Here is a 25,821-nt window from a genome sequence, read left to right as displayed (position 1 = left end):
CATCAGAGAATGTTTTCATTTCCATTTTATTTCTGTAAGATAGCTTTGCTGGATATAGAATTCATGGTTAACAATTCTTTTCTATCAGTTTTTGAAAAATTTTATGACAGCTTCTTCTGGTCTCCTTAGTTCTGAATGAGAAATCTATCATTTAAGTTGTTGCTCTTCTATAAGTAATGTTTGTTTCTTTCTGTCTACTTTCAAAATCTTTTGTCTTTTAGTTTTCAAAAGTTCAATTATGATGTGCCTTGCCACAGATTTCTTTGGCTTTTATCCTTCTTGGAATTTGTTTAGCTTTTGGAATCTCTAGGTTTGTGTCTTTTGTCAAATTTGGGAAGCTTTTAGCCTTTTTTTTTTTTTTTTTTTTTAAATATACGTTCAGCCCCATTGTCTTTCTCCTCTCTTTTAAGGTTATGGTAATATGAATGTTGGATATTTTGTTATTGTTCCACAGGTCCTTGAGGCTATCTTCATTTTTCTTTTCAATGCATTTTCTCTATTGTTTAGATCAGGTGAATTCTATTATTTTATCATTATGTTTACCTGTTCTATCTTCTGTCATCTCTACTCTACTATTAAGTCCATCCAACTGGTCTTAAAAATTTGCCTTTGTATTCTTTCATTCTATAATTTCCATTTGGTTCCTTTTTTTTTTTTTTTTTTTTGTTTCTTTGTTTTTTTCAATACAGAGTCTCATTCTGTCGCCCAGGCTGGAGTGCAGTGGCGTGATCTCGGCTCACTGGAACCTCCATCTCCCAGGTTCAAGGGATTCTCATGTCTCAGCCTCCTGAGTATCTGGCATCCACCACCATGTCTGGCTAATTTTTGTATTTTTAGTAGAAATGGGGTTTCATCATATTGGCCAGGCTGGTCTCAAACTCCTGGACTCACATGATCCATCCGCCTTTCCTCCCAAAGTGCTGGGATTACAGGCATGAGTCACCGTGCCTGGTCCCATTTTATTTTTTTCCAAATAATTTCAAAAAGTTTAAGTTCAGGATTTTCAGGTTTGTTACCTAGGTAAATGTATGCCATGGTGGTTTGCTGCACCTATGAACCCATCGCCTTGATTCTTTCTTAACAATTTTTATTTCTTTTCTGAGATTCTTTTTTTTTTCATTTCAAGAGAATTTGTAATTGCTTGCAGAATTATTTATATGATGATTGCTTTAATATCATTGTCAGATAATTCCAGTGACTGATTCATCTAGGTTTTAGCATCAGTTGATTATCTTTTCTTACTCAAGTTGTGATTTTGTTGCTTCTAAATATGACAGGTAATTTAAAAAAAATTGTATCCTGGACATTTTGTCAATTATGTTAGGAGATTCTGTGTCTTCTTTAAATCTTTTATTTTAGCAGTCAGTCATTCTGGTTGGGCTTAGCACACAGGTCATGGTCCATTTTTGTGGGCTGTGCTTCCAAATACAACTTAATTTTTAGAGTCTTTGTGATGTTATTTCATCTTGCTTGATTTATCTGGTACCCCTGAGACTTCCACCTGTCTCTGCTGGTGCTTCTTGGGTGGAGAGCAGAAGGCATCTCCTCAGGCCAGGCCTCCAACTGTCTCTCAGAGGGAGATGGGTGTGGGGGCATCCCCCTACCAATGCCCCTTGGCTTCCGCTAGTCTCTGGACAGGAAAGGAAAATATTGGGCTAGTTTTCGTAGACTTGGCCACCTGCTGCTGGAGATCCCCTTTTTCTTGTTTCCCCTGCCTGCCTTGGTGTCTCTGGGTGAGGGAGGAGAATCTCAGTACTGCAGGGATAAAGAGACTTCCTGGATCAGGCCATTTGCTATTACTGGCTCCTTTTTTACTCTTATGCCTGCCTGCCTTGGTTTTTCTGAGTGGGTGAGGAGAAACTTGGGTTGGCAAAAACAAATAGTCTTCCTAGACTGGGTTCTGTTCAGCCAGTGTTTTTTGGTGGAGAGGGGAGATTCAGGCCTGATAGGGAAGGAGAATGCTTCTCTTGGTTGCTTATTGTTAGCAAGGTGCCCAGTCAGTCTCCCTTGCTGGAGTATCCGACTTGCCTGAGGTTGTCAGAGGGACTCCCATTTGATCCAGAAGGGGAATGAACCTACTTGGACTGACTTCTGTTGCTAAGTTGGGGATTGGGAAGCATAGGTCCTGGGCCACATTTTTATGTTGGGTTTGGTGAGGGGGAGAAGATAACTGCCACTATGTTGTTCCTTTACTCTTGGGGTCCCAAACCAGTTTGTTTTATTCTTAGCACATTTTGTAGTTCTTTGGTTGTCTCTTACACCATTTCCAGGATTTGTAGTTGTACCTTTTGGGGAGGAGCAGAGAAAAGTGGATCTATGCCATCTTGTTCAGTTGAGAAGTCTGCATTTGCTTTTAACATCAGTTCTTGGGCAGTAAAAGCTCTTGAGTGTATATGCGTACACAGATAGGGTGCAACAAAATGACGGAGATAATATCACTGGCATTGTAACTACCTTACTCACTTACAACATTTTCTTTTCCGAGAAGGACAGGCATTAAATTCAATGGAGATAAGTGTGCCATTTAGGATAAAAAAAATCCCCACCACATATAGGGAAAAGAGAAAGATTGATGAAGCAGAAGTAAAGTGAACCTCACTCATTAGAAATGATAGGTGCACAGAAAGTCTGAATTACTGAATTTAAGAAAAACAAAAGTATGTACAGATTAAGACAATAAGGTCACCAATAAACAAATTAAGTTATAAAAGAAATTTATATTCAGTATCAGTCTACATTATACAAAATGATCTTGAATGTTCAATCATTTTCAATGCCAACCCATTGTAATTAATTTCTAGATGTGAGGTTTATAGGAATCTTTAATTCCAATGGATCCTGATTCTAAAAAGCTACTGATCGTTTGACTGAATTGTCTTTATCTAGGATATGAATGATTATTCAAGGCAGATATTATATCAGAGAATGTCCATAATTTGGGATCCCCACTGAGTTTTGATTCCTGGGCCAGCAAAGTCACCTTGATGTTTTAGTTTAGCATTGCAATGCTGTCCTCTAAAGTTTGTTTCACTGTTTTGGGTGACTGCTGTTTCTTGCACTGTTCAGCACTTGCAGAACTTGGCATTTAGTATTTAACTTTGTTTCTCCTTGGTACCTTCCGATAGAGTCTCTTTCTTTCTTTCTCCTTGGATTGGGGCGTTTCCATTTAAATCGAGGGCATACATTTATGAGTGTTGGATAATTGAAGCATTGCTACATGCTGTCTAATTTCTTCTCTAAATCTTTCATCTGTGAAAATCTCATCTCAACACTGCACTTCTCTGAGCCTCATCTCTAAATGAAAGCATTGAATATAATCTCCAAGTCCTGGCTCTAAAATTCTGGGATTTTAATGAATGAAGATTTCAGTCTTTATTAATACAGACTTTAGAAGAAAAATTTGATACAGCAGTCCCTCTGGAAGAAACCTTGCATCTGAAAGATTTAATGGAAGGTTTGCTGAAATATACAAAGCCAGACTTTAGGTTAAAATGGAGCAATGTAAGACGCATTATTTCTTGAGGTCTCTGCTACTTAAAATGCCACCTGCTTGGCAATTTAGCTCAACTCATTTGTTTTTATCTTTCTAAATCTTATATTCCTTCTTGAGGTGCTTACTGGAAGTGTTAATAACAATTGCTACATCTATGACTTACCCCTCTCTGATAAAAATACCGTGTCTAACTCCCATTTCCCGTCTTCTAAAAGAGTTTTCCACTACTTATGGATTACTCCAATAGTACTCTTTGAATGCTGCATCAAAGAAGATAACTTAGGCTTTTATGGTATTTAGTGTTTTATTGTTTTCCTAAAAAGTGAATGCAGTTAAATCATTAATGTTTTGTAAAGGAGAGGGAATTGTGAGCTCTGCTCTCAACAATTAGTGTATTCATAGAGTGATTTCAGGCTGTAGGATGCCACACTCCTCAAATGTGCTAGAAGTGACACTTTCACAGAGGTTTGCTAAACCAGTTGGCTGGTGTAAACCCATCTACAAAATTGGAAACAAGATCCCGACAATTCTCCTTTCACATGAAGTTATGGACAAATTTGAAAACATAAAGCTTGAAATACACGTTTGGCTGCTGAAGTATACCAGTTTCTTGATAAGGCCTAACATAATGTGGATCTGTGATAATTGGAAAAATGTCATAAAATTAAGTGAAAAAGTACTTTTTGTATAGCTTCGACTTTTCCCCTTATAAACGTGTGTACTTTTATCAACTCATCTAATATGGTCAGTTACAGGATTGTTACTCATTCTACCTGCTAATGACCACAAAATCCTAAAGAACATCCTACACACACCTCAAAATTTCTGGATATGCAAATTATAAGTAATTTTAATGCCCAAGACAGTGAAACAAATCAGTAGATTGTCTACTACCACAGTTATTCCTACATCATAGGTAATATGCTTCTCAGGTGGATGAATTCAAAATACTAATTTCCCTAAGTTAAACATGAATGATTTCATTTTGGGTGATTTGAATTGGAGAAAGATCGTGACTCAGCCTTGAATTTTGCTATGTACCATTTTCACCTGGATATTCACTATTATCCTAAATTCCACTTGCCCACATCTGAACTGGGTGTTTTTCTTCTGAGTGAGGCTGCCTTCCCAATTTTTCTGTTTTTATGAATATTACCACTATTCTCCAAGTTGCCCGGAAGCAAAATTTGATTTCTCTGAGATTTCTCTCTCTTCTTTATCTCTTAAACCTCTTTGTTGTCATACCCTGTCAATTCTTACTTTCCAGTAGATATGGGGATAGGAATCTTCACACTGCTCTCACATTGTTCCAAGCCTTATTCAGTTATTCAGTTAGCTTACAAATAGATACTAAACATCTACCACGTGCGAGGCACTGGGATAGACACTAAAGATACAATGGTGGGCAACAAAAGATGAGGACTCTGTCCACGTGGTCTAGCGAGGAAGAGAGACATTAAAAATCACATAAATCTCCAGCTATGACACATTACATGAAGAAGAGGTATGAGGTGTCATAAGAATCTAGAATAGATTGGTGTGAGCTAGTCATGAAAGTCAGGGAAGGTAGTCTTCCCTGAAGAGGTGATGCATGAGATGAGAACTGAAGGACTGGCAGAAGTTAATCAGATGGGGAAGGATGGGAAGAACATTCTAAGTAGAGGTTACAGCAAATACAATGGTCTTGTGGTGGGAAAGAGCATGCCAAGTATTATAGAACTAAAAAGAGGAAGACTAAAAAAAAACACACACACACACACACACAGAGAGAACTTAGCACAAATTGAGACTGAAGAGATAGGGAGGGACCAAATCATGCATAGCTTCATATGCTTTATTAAGAAAAAATTTTCTTTTTATCCTATGAGCAATAGAAAGCAACTAAAGAGAGCTCAGTGCGTGTGTGTGTATGTGTGTGTGTGTGTGTGTGTGTGTGTGTGACAGAGAGAGAGAGAGAGAGGAGGGGGATCAGATATTGGCATTAAAAAAATCACTTTGGTTGTATTATTGAACAGATTAGATGGGGTCCAAGATTAGTGGCAGACAGTTCAATTGGGAGGCTACCGCAGTAGTCCAAGTGAAAGATGATGGTGACTGGTTAGGTTGGTAAGTGATGGAGATAGAGATAAACTGGGGGGAGCCAAGAGATATTTAGGAGCTACAATCAATAGGACAAGATTATGGATTGGCTATGGCAGGTGAGAGAGAGAATGAAGGAGACAGAGGGAGAGAGAGAGTTGGAGCTTGCATAATTTAATGTAGGATAGTGTAGGGCCAGTCACTGAAGGAATACCAGAAGAGGGCCCAGTTTGGGAAGAAGTTAATGAGTTCAAGCTGGAGCTTGTTGAGTTTGAGGTGTTAATGAGATATCCAAGAAATGATATCAAGTAAACAATATAAATGTGGGGTCAAAATAGAGATCTGGTCAAGAGATATAACTTTGAGATTTGACTGTGTATAGGTGTAAATTGAAATCCTAGGTATAGAGAAACTATACAGCCAAATGAGAAGACGTCCTGGGACAAAGCCTTGGTCAGGTAAAATAGGATGCGTCCAGAAATGAGTGGACAGAGATGTAGGAGAAAACACAGGAGTATGTTGTGCAATGGAAAGCAATGAAAAGAGTATTTTCAACTCATTAGTGCTACGAAATAAATGCTAATTTGGGAGTTTCAGGTTAAAACATTTTCAATCTAGTGTTTAAATGAGTGACAGAAGTTTGACCAAGTGAAAGTCAACTGTTTTTTGAGCACTTACTCTGTATGAGAAGCTATGCTAAGTGTTTGATGCACATTAACTCATTCTCATAACAATTTTGTAGGATAGGTGTTATTATAATCCTCATATTATAGAGGAGGAAATTGAAGCACAGAGAGGTTAAGCAACTAGTCCAAGGTTATGTAATGAGTGTGAAAGTGATGGTGCCAGTATTTAAAACTAATCCATTTGAATCTAAGGCTGAATTTTCTTTTTGGAATATTTTAAATGACACAATTCAATTTCTTTAATAGATATAGGAATATTCAAGTTATCTGTTTCTTCTTAAGTGAGTTCTTATAGCTGTGTCTTTCAAGGAATTGGATCATTTCCCAAAGCTAATCATCTTAATTAATGCACTACTGTGGCATGCATCCCTCTTTCAGGAATGTTTATATATTTTATGAAGATACTACAAAATGGATGTCCTCCTACCAGTTACTTAACCAGGGTGTTATGAGTGCCATATAGAGATCTTAGAGAGTAGAAAATTGTCTTAAGGAAAATCAAGTGATCAAGTGATTTGATTATATCTGTGGTACTTTCTTACAAGATGAAAATAAATTATAGAGCTCTTTCTTAAAGAATTGTCTCTAATTTCCAAAGCTGAATCCAAAATACCACTTTCTTTCTGATTTTTTAGTTGTTCCTGAAAATATGACAATTCAAGGAAAAAGTACAACTGTTTCACAACAAATAGATATGACCACTCCATCCCAAATTACTGGAGTAAAACCACAAAAGACTGCACATTCCTCTGCAGTGTTGTCTCAAAGCATACCTATATTTGCAACTGATTACACAACCATATCATATTCCAATACAACATCTCCACCTCTGGAAACAATGACTGCACAAAAGATCTTAAAGACACCGGTAGATGAGACAGCTACATTTGCAGTAGATGTTTTATCAACTTCATCAGCCATCTCTCTGCCCACCCAGAGTATATCCATAGACACTACTACCAATTCCATGAAAAAAACGAAATCCCCATCTTCAGAAAGCACAAAGACAACAAAAATGACTGAAGCCATGGCTACTAAAATCTTGCAACCACCTACACCTTCTAATTTCCTATCCACAGCCAGATTTACCAAGAATTCAGTTGCATCTACAACTTCAGCAATGAAATCTCAGTCGGCTGTTATGAAGACAACATCTTTATTTTCAATTATTGAGTCAACATCTATGTCTACAACACCTTGTCTCAAACAAAAATCCACAAATATTGGGGCACTCCCTATCTCCACAGCTGACCAGGAGTTCATTGGATCTATAGCTGCTGAAACTGTACCTTGGTTTACAATGGAAAAGACTTCACCTGCAGCTACTCATGTTGGGACTGCATCAGCATTCCCACCTGAGTCTGTGCTCATCTCCACAGCTGCTCCAGTAGATTCTGTATTTCCTAGAAACCAGACAGCATCTCCATTGGCAACAACTGATATGAAAATAGCATTTACAGTCCATTCATTAACTCTCCCAACTAGGTTTATTGAGACCACGCCTGCCCCAAGGACAGCTGAAACAGAATTGACATCTACAAATTTTCAGGATGTGTCTTTATCCAGAGTGGAAGATGCCATGTCTACCTCCATGTCTAAAGAGACCTCCTCTAAGACCCTTTCTTCCTTAAGATCCTTTTCATTTACTGGGACTGAGAGTGTACAGACAGTTATTGATGCTGAAGCTACACATACAGCCTTAACTCCTGAAATCACACTTGCGCCTACAGTGGCTGAAACTATGCTTTCCTCTACAATCACAGGACGAGTTTGTACCCAGAATACACCTACAGCTGATGGACACATGCTTACTTTGATTTCCACTAGATCAGCTTCCACATCCAAGGCACCTGAGTCAGGTGCAACATCCACAACTGATGAAGCTGCCCATCTGTTCTCCAGCAATGAGACCATTTGGACTTCCAGGCCAGACCAGACCCTGCTGACATCTATGAACACAACCACCATACTCACATTTGTGCCTAATGAAAATTTTACATCAGCATTTCATGAGAGTGCTACTCATACAGAACATTTATCTACAACTACCAATATCACCCCACTGAAAGCATCTCCAGAGGGCGAAGGTACCACTACCACTGATGCTACTACCGCCAGATATACAACAGCTGTATCCAAATTGGCATCACCATGGTTTTCTAATTTCTCCATAGTTTCTGGAACCACATCCATAACCAGTATGCCTGAATTTAAACTTACCACCTTACCACTAAAAACAATCCCTATGTCTGCAAAACCTGCAAATGAACTTCCTTTGACACCAAGGGAGACTATTGTTCCATCAGTAGATATAATATCTACTCTTGCTTACATTCAACCAAATTTTTCTACTGAGGAAAGTGCTTCTGAAACCACACAAACAGAAATAAATGGTGCAATTGCATTTGAAGATACAACGACCCCTGTACCAAGGTCAGCAACAACACAAAGATTTAATGCCACTGTGACAAGAAAAGAAGCAACTTCCCATTATCTTATGGGAAAATCAACTATAGCAGCAGTGGCTGAGGTTTCTCCATTTTCAACAATGCTGGAAGTGACAAATGAATCAGCACAAATGGTGACAGCTTCTGTCGCTGTTTCCTCTTTTCCTGAGATAGAAAAGCTAAGTACCCCATTGGATAATAAAACTGCAACAAGTGAGGTGAGAGAAAGTTGGCTTTTGACAAAATTGGTGAAAACTACACCTAGGAGTTCATACAATGAAACGACAGAAATGTTTAATTTTAACCACACCTATGTAGCACATTCGACTTCAGAGACATCTGAGGGAATTTCAGCTGGATCTCCCACTTCTGGGAGCACACATATATTTGGTGAACCCCTGGGTGCTTCTACCACAAGGATATCAGAAACCAGTTTCCCCACAACCCCTACAGACAGGACAGCTACGTCCTTGTCTGATGGTATCTTACCTCCACAGCCTCCAGCTGCTCATTCCTCAGCAACCCCTATGCCTGTTACTCATATGTTCTCATTGCCAGTTAATGGCAGCTCTGTAGTGTCTGAGGAGACTGAGGTTACTGTGTCTGAGGAGACTGAGGTTACCATGTCTGAGCCTTTTACACTGGTCAGGGCTTTTTCTACATCTGTGCTTTCAGATGTCTCAAATCTATCGTCAACTACAATGACCACAGCATTGGTACCACCTTTGGATCAGACTGCTTCCACAACCAGTGATATTGTGCCTACCCACGGAGACTCGATTCATACCACTTCAGAGGCCACAGTAATCTCTGTCAGGAAGACATCCATGGCAGTTCCTTCTCTGACAGAAACGCCATTTCCTTCACTGAGACTCTCCACTCCTGTGACAGCTAAGGCTGAAACCACCCTTTTCTCCACCTCAGTTGATACAGTTACCCCATCTACAAACACTCTTGTCTGCTCAAAACCTCCCCCTGACAACATTCCTCCTGCGTCCTCCACTCATGTGATCTCAACTACATCTACACCAGAAGCAACTCAACCCATATCTCTAGTAGAAGAGACTTCTACCTATGCTCTCAGCTTCCCATATACTTACAGTGGTGGTGCAAATGTTGCCAACTTGGCTACTGGCACCGCAGAGACCTCTGTTGTTGATGAGACCGCACCCTCACACATCTCTGCCAATAAGCTTACTACTTCAGTAAACAGTCACATTTCTCCACCTGTCACACATCGTGTACACACACCAGTGTCCACCCACTTGGTGACTAGCACCTCTATCTTATCTTCTGATGAAGACCAGATGACCATATCCCTGGGAAAAACCCCTAGAACTACGGAGGTGACAGAAATGTCCCCATCAAAGAATTTTTTTATTTCATACTCCCGGGGTACTCCATTTTTGGAAATGACAGATACAGGATTTCCTGAGACCACAATAATTTCCAGTCACCAAACACATTTGCTTTCAGAGATTCCACTTGGGACTCCCTCTGATGGAAATTCGACTTCATCTCCCACTTCTGGAAGTACACAGATTACACCTACCTTGACCTCAAGGAACACAGTAGACGTTCACATTCCAGAAATGTCTACCAGTCTTGGGAAAACAGCTCTCCCCTCACAAGCTCTGACAATCACCACTTTTTTGTCTCCTGAAAAGGAAAGCACTAGTGTTTTTCCAGCATATACTCCCAGGACTGTGGAAATGATAGTAAACTCCACCTATGTGACTCACTCTGTCTCATATGGCCAGGATACTTCATTTGTAAATACCACAACTTCCAGCTCAGCCAGAATATCAAATCCTATGGACATCAACACAACTTTTTCACACTTGCATTCACTTAGGACACAACCTGAGGTGACTTCAGTTGCTTCTTTCATTTCTGAAAGCACACAGACTTTCCCTGAGTCCTTGTCTCTTTCCACAGCTGGACTATACAATGACAGTTTTACAGTTCTCTCCGACAGGATCACTACAGCCTTTTCCGTTCCAAATGTACCTACAATGCTTCTTAGAGAATCCTCTATGGCAACCTTCACTCCTATTTACCAGATGTCCTCATTGCCAGTTAGTGTAACTGCCTTCACCTCCAAAAAGGTTTCTGACACTCCCCCAATACTGATCACTACATCTTCTAAAACAATGCATCCAGGTTGTTTGGAAAGTCCCTGTACAGCCACTTCTGGGCCTATGTCTGAGATGTCCTCAATGTCAGCTAATAACTCTGCTTTCACACCTGCAACAGTCTCTTCTGACACTTCCACAACAGTTGGGTTATTCTCTACTTTATTGTCTTTGGTTACCCCCAGGATTACTATGACCATGCAAACATCTACATTGGATGTCACACCTGTGACATATGCTGGGCCTACTTCAAAAAGCAAAATGGCTTCCTCTGCTTTCACTAGAGAAATGATAGAGGTACCTTCCAGGATCACACCTACAACCATTCTCTCTCCAACAGAGCCAACTCTCCCCTTTGTAAAAACCGTTCCCACCACTATTATGGCTGGGATAGTGACTCCATTTGTAGGTACCAGTGCCTTTTCTCTACTCAGTTCTAAGAACACTGGAGCTATTTCCTCCATTCCAAAGACCACATTTTCACCATTTCTATCAGCAACTCAACAGTCATCACAAGCAGATGAGGCTACAACTTTGGGCATATTATCTGGAATTACTAAGAGGTCCCTATCTACTGTGAACAGTGGTATGGGGGTAGCTCACACAAATACATATTCCAGAACCACTGCTCCTGAAAATATGCTTTCACCTACTCATGCCGATAGTCTCCATACTTCCTTCAATATTCAAGTTTCCCCATCTCTGACTAGCTTTAAGAATACTTCTGGAGCCACAAAAAATGTTAAAACAACCACCACTTACCTTTCTTCTAATACTAGAAAGATGACTTCCTTGTTAGAAAAGACTTCCTTAACAAATCATGCCACATCTTTGAATACCCCTGTTTCATACACTCCATGGACCCCATCCAGTGCAACTCCACCCTCTTTGGCATCATTTCTTTATTCACCTCATAGTAGTGAAGCTGAGTTCTCTACTCCGGAGACCTCTCCTCCTCCCACATCCCAAATGGTTGAATTTCCAGTTCTGGGAACAAGAATCACATCTAGTAATACCCAACCTCTGCTTATGACTTCCTGGAGCATACCCACAGCTGAAGGTTCTCAGTTTCCAATTTCCACCACTATTCATGTACCTACATCCAATGGGATGGAAACAGAGACTCTACACCTTGTTCCTGGGCCTTTGTCAACATTCACAGCCTCTCAGACTGGTCTAGTATCTAAAGATGTCATGGCAATATCATCAATTCCTATGTCAGGAATTCTTCCTACCTATAGGCTTTCTGAGAACCCTTCATTATCAACACCCTTAAGAGCTATCACTCCCACACTGGCTGACGTTAAGCACACATTTGAGAAAATAACCACATCTGTAACTCCTGGGACCACACTCCCATCAATTCTTTCTGGTGCCATTTCAGGATCTGTAATTTCAAAGGCTACTACTTCACCCATTCTGACAAGGCTCTTATCTAGTCTCCCTTCTGGCTCCCCTCTGGCAACTGTATCTAATGCCCCTCATGTTATGACTTCCTCTACAGTAGAGGAGTCAAAATCAACATTTCTGACATCTGACATGATATCAGTGCACCCATTCACTAACTTGACAACACTACCCTCTGCTACTATGAGCACCATACTCACCCAAACCATTCCTACACCTACACTGGGTGGTATCACTACTGGCTTCCCAACTTCTCTCCCTATGTCTATAAAAGTCACAGATGACATTGTGTACATTTCCACACACCCTGAGGCATCCTCCGGAACCACAGTAACTGCCAGCCCCAGGACTGTGCCTCATCCTTCATCCTTTAGCAGAAAGACTATGTCACGTTCTACAACTGACCACACTCTATCTGTTGGTTCCATGCCTCTGCCTAGCTCTACAATAACATCTTCATGGAGCAGAATTCCAGCAGCAGCATCACCCTCTACCTTAATTATTCCTAAGCCCACACTGGACTCCCTTCTAAATATAATGACTACTAAAACCACTGTTCCTGGAGCCTCATTTCCACTAATATCCACTGGGGTGACACATCCTTCTACAGCAACTGTGTCTTCACCAATATCGTCCTTTTTTGAGACAACTTGGCTGGACTCCACACCTTCCTTTCTATCTATGGAAGCATCACCTTCGCCTATTGCCACCAAGTTCACAGGTACTACTCCATAATGCATGTGGTGTAGCCCCAACAGAATTCGTGCACTATGGGTCATGTGTTTTCCAAAGTGGCCCATTCTTGGAAGGCAGAAAAGAATGAAGAAGGGTGCAGGTGTTTTTTATCTCCTTCAGACAATGGGTACAGTGAGTACCTTGTCCAAATACAAAATTCTCTTGCCATCTTTTTTGTCTCTGCTTTATTGGCATGTAATGTAAATGTATCTTTTCACTCAGCATGACAATTTCTAAGCCTACTTTCCACCTGTTTCGTTCTTGACGGTCTGACTCTGATTCTGCCAATGTGCACACGGACTAGGAACATCACCCCTTCCCAGTAAGAGGATCATATGGCCTTAGGTCTGAGCATGCTGACCACCCACCGGAAAACACCAGAAAAAACACCAGAAGATATCCTATCTTACCTTTTGGATTCCTTTTATGCAGGTCTCAGCCTTCTCCAATCCCTACCTGCAGCTGGCTAGGAGTGCTTGTCCAAGGCCAGGGAATACTTGGCTTCCATATTGTTCAAATTTTGAATGCTTCTGCAACTTTTTTTTTTTTTTTTTTTTTCCCGAGACAGAGTCTCACTCTGTCACGCAGGCTGGAGCGCAGTGGCACCTTCTTGGCTCACTACAAGCGCCATTCCCGAGCTCACCCCATTCTCCTGCCTCAGCCTCCCGAGTAGCTGGGACTACAGGCACCCACCACCATACCCAGCTAATTTTTTGTATTTTTAGTAGAGATGGGGTTTCACAGTGTTAGCCAGGATGGTCTCGATCTCCTGACCTTATGATCCGCCCTCCTCGGCCTCCCAAAGTGCTGGGATTACAGGCGTGAGCCACCGCGCCCGGCCTGTTCCTGCAACTTTTAACATTCTACAATAGAAATTTGATAGGATACACAAGAGCAAGAGGGAAAAAAGGAGAGAAAAATCTAAAGCAGAAAACAAGGCACAGGAAGAAAAAAAACAACAGTTATTTTCTCAGGGAAAGTGATCTTCTGAGATAATGTTCAGCTTGGCCGTTGAGTGGACTGAAAGTCTGTTGGTCAATGAGAGTGGAGAATTGGTGGGATTTGTGGAGTGTCTGTCAACTAGAAATCAAGGAAGTGTCCAAATAATTAAAGCAAAACTGGGATGGTAACATCCCAGTTCTGCTTTTTGATATGGAGTCAAAGTGTTGGTTCTTGACCTTGGAGTTAAATTAAGCTAAGTTTAGGCAGTAGACATTATTATTTGGTTTACTTTAAAACAGAGAACACTTTTCACCAAATTTACAGAAGTCAAATTTCTTGAACTAAATGAATAAAATTAACCTCCTTATTTTTAATTACAGTTTCCTTCTACAATGTTGAAATGAGCTTCTCTGTCTTTGTTGAAGAGCCAAGGATCCCTATTACCAGTGTTATAAACGAATTTACAGAAAATTGGGTAAAATAATCTTTTGCATATTTATGGTATATATAAATATATGTCAATATATACATGTATATATATGACAGAGTATATTAAAACTAGGCTTTACTTTTTTCTACCAATAATAAATTTCACAGCTAAGAAGTTTGATTTTTTTTTTTTTTTTTTTTTGCTGCAAATCTGTCTATTCTGTAAGCAACATCATGAGAATATATGCAATCTCTCTTTCATAGTACCAATGCTAAAAGCTTTTATGGAATGTTATTATTTTCATTTGTTGAGATCTGTACATTTCCCTTTAGTGACACAAATTCTGAGTCTTTGCCAAATTTTCCTATTTGGGGAAAGTGGGAGAGCAGTGATAACAAAATGTATACTTAAATACAATGGTATTTAAGTATTATTGTTTTCTGAATTTTATTTTTTTCTCTTTCGAACACAGTGAATGTTTTACTTATCCTTAATTTTTTCTTGATATGACTAATACATACTCTCTGTAACAAAATCAGACATTGACATCGAAAACCCAGAAAGTAAATGTCCTCTCTAATACTGCTCTGTGCATTAACTCCTCTTAACAGTTTAAGGTACATTCTTTCAGATTTTTTTTCTGTGCATATTATAATGTTGATGCATGTGTGTTCTTTTACAAAATAAATGTAATTGTACTAGTTATGCTATTTTTCAACTTGCTCCCCCTCCTCTGCACGTAACCATGTATCTTTGCACATATTCATGCTGGTAAATATAAATCGTATACTTTAACAGATGCATAGGATTTCACTACGTGGTTGTATTACAGGTTTTTGGGTTTTTTTTAATCCATTGGTGACATTTACGTTGTTTCTATCTTTTTCTCTATTTAGAAACAATGCTGGGCTGGGCACTGTGGCTCATGCCTGTAATCCTAGCACTTTGAGAGGCTGAGGCAAAAGGATTGCGTGAGCCAAGGAGTTCGAGACTAGCCTGGGCAACATGGCGAGATCTTGTTTTCTTTTTTTTTAAAAAAAAAAAGTTTAAGAAAAAAACAATGCTGAAAACAATTCCCTAGAAATAAATTTTGGGGCACTTTAGTATTTTTATAGGATAAATTCCTAGAATTGGAATCAGTAGATGAAAAGATGTGAACCTTTCACATTTAAATAGCTGTTACTAAAAGACCCCCCAGATAGGTGACATCAACTTGCACCATCTCCCAACAGCAAAAAATCATATCTGTTTCCATTCTTTCCCTGTCAGCACTTATTTTCAAGTGTCTATGGCATGGTTATAAATCCTTGAAAATGGGTGGGTGCATTAGTCTGCTCAGACTACCATAACAAGATACCACAGACTGGGTGGCTTAAACAACAGACATTTATTTTCTCATAGTTCTGGAATCTGGAAGCCTAAGATTAAGGTGCTGGCAGAGTTGGTTTCTGGTGAAGCCTCTCTCCTTGGTTTGCAGATGGCCATCTTCTCACCTGTGTCCTCACATGGTCTTTCCTCTGTGCACACGCATCCCTGGTCTTTCTTTTTCTTCTTATAAGGACACTGGTCCTATTGGAGTAGGGCTCCACTTTTATGATCTTGTTTAACCTTAATTCCATCCTCAAAGACCTTATCTCTGAATATAACCACATTCAGGTTAGGGCTTCAACATTTGAGTTTTGGAAAGACACAATTCAGCCCATAACAGTAGGTAATATGTAATTTGAAAAACTTAGTGGAGCAAATGGAAATGTTGAGCCAGCTGAAATAATGAGTGCAGCTTAATGATCACATCATCCCAGGTGACTTTGCTGAGTTGAACTAGAGGAGCAGAATAATGAAACTGATTTTTTTTTTGTCTTGTACAGTTGAATTCTATATTTCAGAACAGTGAATTTTCTCTTGCTAATCTGGAAACCCAAATTAAAAGCAGGTACGTGAATGACATTTACTGTGGGTCAAAGGGCAATTTGAGGGCATTTTGGGTCTGTTCCTATCTGGAGGGGATGTCCTGTGTTTATGTCTGAGATTTAGGGCTGCCACATTTTTAGTTGCATCTTCCTTCCTGAGTAGGTTCGTTTTGGCATGAGGAAAAAATTTGTATTACTATTGTAAGGTATAAAGCCAATGCGAGAACAAAACAAAAGAAAACCAATAGGGGAAGTCATGCAGTTAGACTGAGTTACCTCTAATGCCCCTTTCATCTCTAAGATTCTATGAATCTGTGACTTATACAAAAATCATACCTTGAAGTGCTATGTATGGACAATGTGCAAGGATTTATAAGGCCTTTTATTTTGGAATGATTCACTTTCAGAAATGAGAAATTCCAAAGTGAACTTGAAATGTCTAAAGCAAGAATGTTGACTAGTCCAACATTTGCTTGGGGCACAAATTTCGAATGGTGATTGCAGTGAAATGGGCAGTATCGTGGAAACTATGGCAAAGGCAATTGCTCACCTGGGAAGTATTTCCTGTATTCTTTCCCTGCACACATACTAATCCTCTGTAAAGGGACACCCCACAGAAGTTCTTTGAAAAATAGGCATGGCTCTGTTAAGCCATGGCGACTGATTTTTAAAACATAAAATGTTACTGCCTGTCTTCTGTACACTGGGATTTTGGTTTCTCTTACATATTCAAGTATTAATTATTAATCACATATTAATTCATATAAGTATTAATAGGGTCAAGAAAATTCATATAAATAAATGGAGGTAAATCTATGGTAGGTTATTGTCTTAGTCAGTTTTGAGTTACTATAACAAATGCTATAGACTAGGTGGCTTAAGCCACAGAAATTTATTGCTCACAGTTCCAGAGGCTGGGAAGTCCAGGATCAAGGTGTTGGCAGGTTCAATGTCTGGTGATGGCCCTCTTCTTGCTGTGTCCTCAAGTGACAGAGAGCAGAGAGACAGAAAGCTCTCCTGTCTCTTCTTATAAGGGTACTGTTTCAAAAAAATTCAAACTGTTTTTGTTCCTCTGTTGTCATACCAACACAACAATCAATATAGAAGATTTCTACCACCAAATGTGTGGGGATTTCCCCCCAACACACCAAGCAGCTGACACCACTGGTTGTTCTCTACTTCAATTCTATTCTGGTGCTATCCTCTCAAAAATAGCTTCAGATCTCACAGGTCTCCAAGACTGCCCCTCACTCCAGACACTAGTCAAAAGTCCAGGCCTCCAGAACTTCTCACTAACTGACTTCAACTTGGGATTCCCATGACCCCCTCTTTGAGCTTGATTAATTTGCTAGAGCGGCTCACAGAACTCAGGGAAACACTTATGTGTATTGGTTTATTATAAAGGACACTGCAGAAGACACCAATGAAGAGATGTGTAAGGAGAGGTAAGCGACAAGGGGAATGGAGCTTCTCTGATCTCCCTGGGTGCACCACCCTCCAGGAACCTCCATGTGTTCAGCTATTGGGAGGCTCTCCAAACCCAGTCTTCTCGGGATTTTATGGAAACATCATTATGTCAGCATTCCTTTCCCAAGTCTCATAAGAGGCAAGACTCTTTCTGGAGAGGGTCTTAAGACTCACAATCAGAAAAGTGAAGAAAGATTAGAGTTCTGCCTTGGGGCAGGTGAAAGGAGAGTGGGAGAAGATCAGAGAGATTCTGTTTGCTGAAGCTAGCTTCTGAGGCCTAGCACGCCCGACATTATAACAAGACTGTAACAAGGGCTATGGGAGTTATAAGCCAAGAACTGTGAAGGAAAACATGTGCGCGCGCGCGCGTGTGCGCGCGCGCACACACACACACACACACACACACACACACACACACAACACCCCAGGCACCGATCCCATTCATGAGAGTTCCACCTTCATGATCTAATTACCCCTCAAAGGCCCCACCTCCTAATATCATCACACTGGGGATTGGACTTCAACATTGAATTTTGGCAGGACACAAACATTCACAACATTTAACTCACTAAAACAAAACTAGAGATGTCTGGGGGTAAACAACATTCTTTTTAAATACCGTGTCTATTATTTTTCCTTATTACAAAAGTAATATGTGACCACTGCAAAATCTTAGAGCTTTATAGAAATATATATGTGTGTGTGTGTGTATATATATATATATAAAACCTGGATAGTAAAAATCTCTGAATACTTGCCTTCCCCTACTCCTCCAAGAACTCCTGTTAACAGCTTATTTTATTGATTTCTCTAGATTTGTTTTCACACATTTACTAAGAGAATAAGATCCTCCTCTACATACTGTTGGACAACTTTCTTTTCATGCCTTATAATACATCACGTATGCCTTTTCAGGCCAATATATGCAGATATAGCTCATTTGTTTTAATAATTGTAGAGGATTCTTTTATATGGTGTGCCATGATGTTTTCCTCCAATTATCTAATGATGGAAACTTGAGTCATTTCCACTTGTATGTCTATTTTTATGCATTTTTGCTGGTACCATTATGGAATAGATTCCTGGATTCAAGGTTAATAAGTCAAAGGCTTGCCACCGTTGTGGTATGCATGTAGTAAGCAAGCCCATTGGAAGTGTTTCTCTGGAGCTTCAGCATTATTTGAATTCCAGGCTGGGAGAAGTCTATTGTTCTAGTGTTGCCTTTCTCCTGATCTCGTGCCCTGCATACTTGGTACTATATTTCATTTTCCTATAATTTTGTAATGCTTTTGATACAGGGACATTTCAGAGGAAGAGATGGTCATGGATCGAGCTATTGTAAGTAATTTTTCAAAATGAATCTACCTGTGACCTATCCTATGCCTGATTAGATGTAAGTCAATAGCTCTTCCACCCAAGTGTATATTATCAGGCGAGGCTCTGTTGTGACAATTGGGGGTCAAATTATGTTACTTCCTTTGGGATTGGCACAAAAAGCCATCAAGAAAACATCCCCTGCTTTTCTGAACTATCCATGTGGCAGCTTTTTGAGGCACATTTTCTGGTCTATAGGAGTGTGGAATGACTCAGGGATTGTAAATGGTAAGTGAATTTCTTGGTTATAGATGTCTTGCAAGAAAGCCTAGCTCTTCCAAGAGTGACACAATTATTTGCAAAACTTGGATTCACACAATAAATCCACCCTCTATTTGTCCAGATTTGAAGCCAGAGTGTGATAAAACTATCTCCCATCATCCTTGCCCCAATTCTCAGTTCTTTTTCAATTGCCTCAAAGCTTTACAACAGCCCACTGTAAAATGAGTAGCAGACACACAGCTTTCCAGGTATTTAAGTATGAGGTAAATACTTGATGATACACAGTACAATCAAGTCCACGGTACAGGGGCCAGGTGCAGTGACTCACACCTGTAATCCCAGAGGTTTGGGAGGCTGAGGTGGGAGGATTGCTTGAGGCCAGAAGTTCACGACCAGTCTGAGCAACATGGGGAGACTCCATCTCTACAAAAAATAATTTAAAAATATTAGCTGGGCACGGTGGTGCATTCCTGTAGTCCCAGTTGCTGAAGAGGCTGAGGTGGGGAGAATCATATGAGCCCAGATTTCAAGACTGCACTAAATTATGATTGTGCCACTGCACTCCAGCCTAGGTGATAGAGCAAGGTTCTGTCTCAAAAAAAAAAAACAAAAACAAAAAACAAAAAACAAAAAACACTATGGTGCATTCCAAATTATCCACTATCATTAAAAGTATTTTCTGTAAATAGCTGAGTCATAAGTTTTGATGTATACACATTAAAGCATGATATAACTAAAAGTCCTGTCAATAATGGGTATAAAATCCTTTTGGTGATAATGTGGTCAAGCTGCCTGGGTTGGAACCCCTGCTTTTTCACTTCCTGACTATGAGACCTTGGGCAACTTAATTAACCTCTCTGTGCCCTGTTTCCTCATCTGTAAGATGAGGGCTGTTGGAAGGATAAAATGAGATAATCTATGTTAAATGTTTAGCACTGGGCTTAGAACATAGAAAATGTTAGATAGTGTTTACAATTGTCAATAGCATGTTAATATCTAGACCCAGAAGGCTTGGATTCTGCTCCTAGTTCTGTGACTTGTCAACTGCGTGATACTAGGCAGACCATTTAACTTCTCTGTGACTCAGATTCCTCATGTAGCAAACAGGGTGACAATTCTTGCATTGTTCACCCTACACGGTTGGTGTGAGGAGTAAATGCATTGATGTTTTTGAGGCTAGTTTGTAGATGGCAATGGGTTACATAAATGTAAAGCATAATTTTATAATTGTTGCTAACAATAAGCCCTGTACTCAGTTATGACATTTGTTTAAAGATTTCAGTGACTATGTACTTTTCTTTTGCATTAGTTGGAACAGAGAGAAGGACAAGAAATGGCTACAATTTCCTATGTACCATACAGGTAGGAAGTAGGAACTGAGTTTATTAATAGCTGGTACACTTAGTTCTGATTTTCCTTCCATTTAATTCCGTGTGTGTGGCCAGTTGGCCAGAGTTTTCAGAAGGAGATCAAAGTACCCAGGGATTATTTCACATATGCTGTAATTAGGCCCTTGCCTTCATGAAGTATGTTGTTTCGGTTGGTCATGGCTCAGGCTAGCAGCCAGCCTGCTGCCCCTTTGTAGTGAAGAGAAAATGGGGTGGTCATAATCTGGGATGGGGGAGTGAAGTGTTTGTTATGGTCAAAAAGGTCCACGAAATACTTGGCAGGGAAATTGGAAACAACAACAACAACATGGAAAGTAGCTTCGGTTCTGTTCAGACTCTTGGTCCAGCTCCTCCCGGAATGCTGGCTATTGTTGATCTGTTTGATGCACATCAGGAAGAACATATAGACAGAAAAGGCCCATGAAGAGGTCTTTAGAATGGAGTAGAGGGTCTGTTACAAGCAGGAGGAGAGGTTTAAAATGAAGACTCCTCTTTGGACTGGAAAGATGAAAGCTGAGAAGAGCTAGACTCCAAAGGAAGGAGGTAGGATGAGCAGGGACCTCACCAAATATAATTCAGGGGAGGGGCGGACATCACTCAGATTAGACATGGAGATAAGTTTTGAGTAAGTACAGGTATGCCTAACTTGCAACAGCTGGCAGGAGACTTAGCAAATATGTTCTTCAAAAAGCCATATCTACAAATGGAAATGGAAAAAAGATATAGGTAAGTTTTTGTATCTGAAATGTGCTTCCTAATGGAATATTTTTTTTTTTTTTTTTAGTTACATCATTTGTTATTTATTTATTTATTTATTTATTTATTTATTTTAATTTATTTATTATTATTATACTGTAAGTTGTAGGGTACATGTGCATAACATGCAGGTTTGTTACATATGTATACTTGTGCCATGTTAGTCTGCTGCACCCATCAACTCGTCATTTACATCAGGTATAACTCCCAATGCAATCCCTCCCCCCTCCCCCCTCCCCATGATAGGCCCCGGTGTGTGATGTTCCCCTTCCTGAGTCCAAGTGATCTCGTTGTTCAGTTCCCACCTATGAGTGAGAACATGCGGTGTTTGGTTTTCTGTTCTTGTGATAGTTTGCTAAGAATGATGGTTTCCAGCTGCATCCATGTCCCTACAAAGGACGCAAACTCATCCTTTTTTATGGCTGCATAGTATTCCATGGTGTATATGTGCCACATTTTCTTAATCCAATCTGTCACTGATGGACATTTGGGTTGATTCCAAGTCTTTGCTATTGTGAATAGTGCTGCAATAAACATACGTGTGCATGTGTCTTTATAGCAGCATAATTTATAATCCTTTGGGTATATCCCCAGTAATGGGATGGCTGGGTCATATGGTACATCTAGTTCTAGATCCTTGAGGAATCGCCATACTGTTTTCCATAATGGTTGAACTAGTTTACAATCCCACCAACAGTGTAAAAGTGTTCCTATTTCTCCTAATGGAATATTAGAGGCATTCAGAATATTTGAGGATCTTGCTGTAGAGGATAGAGGATGAAGTCAAGGATGGCCCTATCCTTTCGTCAGTGATCTTTTAGTGGACATAAATACTGAGTGAGTCTTTGTGACCATGGGAAACGTTATTTCTCTGAGGCTGAGTTCCATCATCTGTATTATGGGAATAATAATAGCATTACCTCATACGGTTGTTGTGAGAAAAAAGTGAATCAGAATATGTGGAGGAAGGGCTTCACAAATGTTAGCTACTATCATTATCATTATCATTATCATCATTATTACTTATTATAGAAATGAGCCTTCTTCAGAACACTTCTTTATAGACTAATTGAGCATCATATGCCTATTTGCCTGATTTCAGTAATGATGGGTAAATTGGAGACCAGAAGAATAAAAGGTTCTCTCTGAAATAATAAATCCTGAAAACTCCATCTTCTCTATTAATTATTACAAACTCTTAGAGAAATCTCAAGGCTAGCAATTTCAACACAATGCGTATGTTACTGACCATTCTTTTGAAAATAGGTTTTGCATTGTCTGTTTTGGATAAGAGAAAATTTATCAGAATATTTCAGTATGCTGTCTTCCATCACTTCTTAAAATTGGCCACGTAATAGCTGTAAAATGTTTGACATTTATGAACTACCAATTAAATCAGCTGTACAAAAATTTCAGCATTGCAGTCCAAGTTGCACTCCCTTGACATAACTGCAACAATCTTTCTTTTTTATTCTGCTTTGTAGCTGTGTTTGTCAGGTCATCATAAAAGCCAGCTCTTCCTTAGCATCCTCGGAATTGATGAGCAAAATCAAAAGTAAAATACATGGCAACTTCACGCATGGAAACTTCACACAAGATCAATTGACGTTATTAGTAAACTCTGAGCATGTTGCAGTGAAAAAACTAGGTAATTTTTTGGGGGGGTGGATATTGCAGTATGAACTTACTTCCTTTATTATAAAACTCATAATGCATACCTGGTTAAGAATTCTGAGTTCGAAAAGGAGAGAAGTCACCTTTATGCTTTTTCCATATTCTTGGTACCCACTTGATCTGATGACCTTTCTACCTTTAAGAACCTATGGAAGAACAGACTGCTGGAGGAGTTACCAGAGACTGCTGGTCGGCTCTGGATATTAGCAATGGTCAGTCCGTCAATGGAATGGGAGGATTTTCCCTCTTGCATAAATACCCAGAGACCTGAAGAGCTTCCTCATTAACACACAGTAGATGCCCAATAGATAATTGCTAATTTATTGATTGACTCAGCCATCTTATTCATCTTGCAAGTGATCTGGGAACTGTCCCAGATTTCTCTCATGGACATTCTCTGATTAGCAAAGCTTTATTGGTAAAAGTGCGAGGTTACCAGGCCACTCCACCTCCTTCCCAGTTCAGCTTTATTCCTTTTCCCCAATAGACTGCTGTAGAAATCATTGAGCTCACACAGCTCTAATGCCAGATAACACACACAGGCATTAGAACGCAAAATCCTTGGCAACATACTGATTAAGCATCAGAGGGCAGCCTGTGACAGTGCAGGGGTGTCAGTGAAATGGAGGGCAGAAACATGTTGAAGCCACAGGCAGAGCCCACCATGTAAATGACACTAATGAATGTGTCGTAAGAGTGAGAGGAAGGCACCTTTCACTCTCACTCAGGGTGGAGACTGGGATAGCTGAGCAAAGCTGGCTGGGCCACTTCTCACACCATTCTCTCAACACCTGAGGGAAATATTTCCAGAATCAGGGCCATGAAACCCAGTGAGTGCTCAGTAAAAACCGGGAACTTATCATATAGACTTAGCCCAGGTCACATCTCCCTTCATGTGACAGCAAAACCTTGCCTTAACAGCCCTCTGTGGAAGTTTACCCTGTCCCTCAGCACCAACATCGAAAACAGAGCCCTAGACTGTGTGCAGTGGCTTACACCTATAATCCCAGAACTTTGGGAGGGTGAGGCAGGAGGATCACTTAAAGTCAAGAGTTTGAGACCAGCCTGGGCAACAAAGCAAGACTCTGTCTCTACAAAAAGTAAATAAAAAAAAAAATAGCGGGACATGGTGATGCATGCCTGTAGTGCCAGCTATTCAAGAGGCTGAAGCAGGAGGATAACTTGAGACCAGGAGGTTGAGGCTGCAGCGAGCCATGATCACGCCATTGCGCTCCAGACTGGGTGACAGAGTAAGACCTCAAATAACAAACAAACAAAACAGAGCTCCCCTGTCTATATTGATCATGTCAGATACACTGAGTTTACTAAAACAAAATCCATCTCACAGTCCGTTAAGAAGGGGGCCATCCCAGAGAGAGAAGTTGGCCTACAGTCTCCTATCTTTGGACATAAAACTGATAACAGTGGGTACCTCAGAAGCTGGGCAATTGGTAGGTGGGAACTTTTGACTCTACACTCCACCGTGTGGCTTGAATTTTTTCAATGCATGTGCATTGTTTTAAAAACAAGACAAAACAATGTCAGGTGAGGTGGCTAATGCTTATAATCCCAGATCTTTGGATGGCTGAGGCGGGAGGATTGCTTGAGGCCAGGAATTTGAGACCGGCCTCTATAACATAGCAATACACTGTCTCTACAAAAAATTTTAGAAAAACGTATCTCATAAACTGGTTGTTTTAATGAAAAGGACTAAATATGTCGTTATACTGGGTGGTTTGTTATTTAAAAAAAACCACTCCATATAATGATATTTTCAGTAAGGCCTGGTCCAAATGGCTAGATAGAAAAAGTTTTCTTTTTTATTTGCTGATCTTTACGTGCAGCGTAATAGTGACGTTCATAATAACATATAATATTATATTATTATACAGTAATAATAATAATGGATGTTCGTAATACTTTTAAGTGCCTCTTGCCCTTTAAAGTGTGCATACATTTTCTCTGTAGAGCCTGGAAATTGCAAAGCCGATGAAACAGCCTCCAAATACAAAGGGACTTATAAGTGGCTATTAACCAACCCTACGGAGACAGCCCAAACTAGATGCATAAAAAATGAGGATGGAAACGCCACAAGAGTCTGGTATGTACAGGCCAAGTTCTAATTGCTGATCCAGATATACAAAGATCTGCTTAATTGGGGACATGTTTCTATGTCATTTTTCTGAGCATGCACCCTTCCTCCACCTCTAGTGCCGGTCTTTCTTTCTATTACCTTTTGGACCTGTTTAAACATATGCGTGCAACATAATAAGAAAAATTTTCAAGGAGACAAAAGATAAAAGTTATCCATCATCCCAGAAGAAAATTCAAGAAGACAAAAGAGAAAAACGTCACCCATAACCCTACTGCCTGAACATAGCTGTTTTTAAGTTGACATATTTTGTTCATCTAGCCTTTCTCTGTATGCCTTTAAGTTTTATGTAGCAGTAATCACTGTCCTTGTATCAATAATGTAATTTACCATTTCATTCAATGGTTTATCAAACATTTTCCATGTTTTACATTTATGATCTTAATGTTCATTTCGAAAAACGACCTTGGAAACTGGTCTATAGTTGATGGGCTAGAGTAATTTACTAAATCACTCTTCTATTGTTGACTTTATCATTTTCCTTTTTAAAATCATCAGCCCTCTTTTCTTACTCTCTGCTGTTC

The 25,821-nt window shown here is 39.8% G+C and overlaps 1 protein-coding gene across 1 annotated transcript in view; it reads left to right on the top strand.

The window, feature by feature from the left end:
- Positions 1-25,821, top strand: part of ADGRG4 (adhesion G protein-coupled receptor G4) — a 108,068-nt gene that overhangs the window by 27,670 nt on the left and 54,577 nt on the right. Inside the window, exons 3-9 of the mRNA XM_021932722.2 lie at positions 6,894-12,968; positions 14,305-14,399; positions 16,223-16,287; positions 19,030-19,069; positions 20,637-20,689; positions 22,956-23,119; positions 25,114-25,246. Of these exons, the coding sequence (XP_021788414.2) occupies positions 6,894-12,968; positions 14,305-14,399; positions 16,223-16,287; positions 19,030-19,069; positions 20,637-20,689; positions 22,956-23,119; positions 25,114-25,246 (6,625 nt within the window). The remainder of the gene's footprint in view (positions 1-6,893; positions 12,969-14,304; positions 14,400-16,222; positions 16,288-19,029; positions 19,070-20,636; positions 20,690-22,955; positions 23,120-25,113; positions 25,247-25,821) is intronic.

Source organism: Papio anubis, chromosome X, assembly GCF_008728515.1.
Source record: "Papio anubis isolate 15944 chromosome X, Panubis1.0, whole genome shotgun sequence".
Taxonomy (NCBI): domain Eukaryota; kingdom Metazoa; phylum Chordata; class Mammalia; order Primates; family Cercopithecidae; genus Papio; species Papio anubis.
This window is presented reverse-complemented; position numbering and strand designations above follow the sequence as displayed.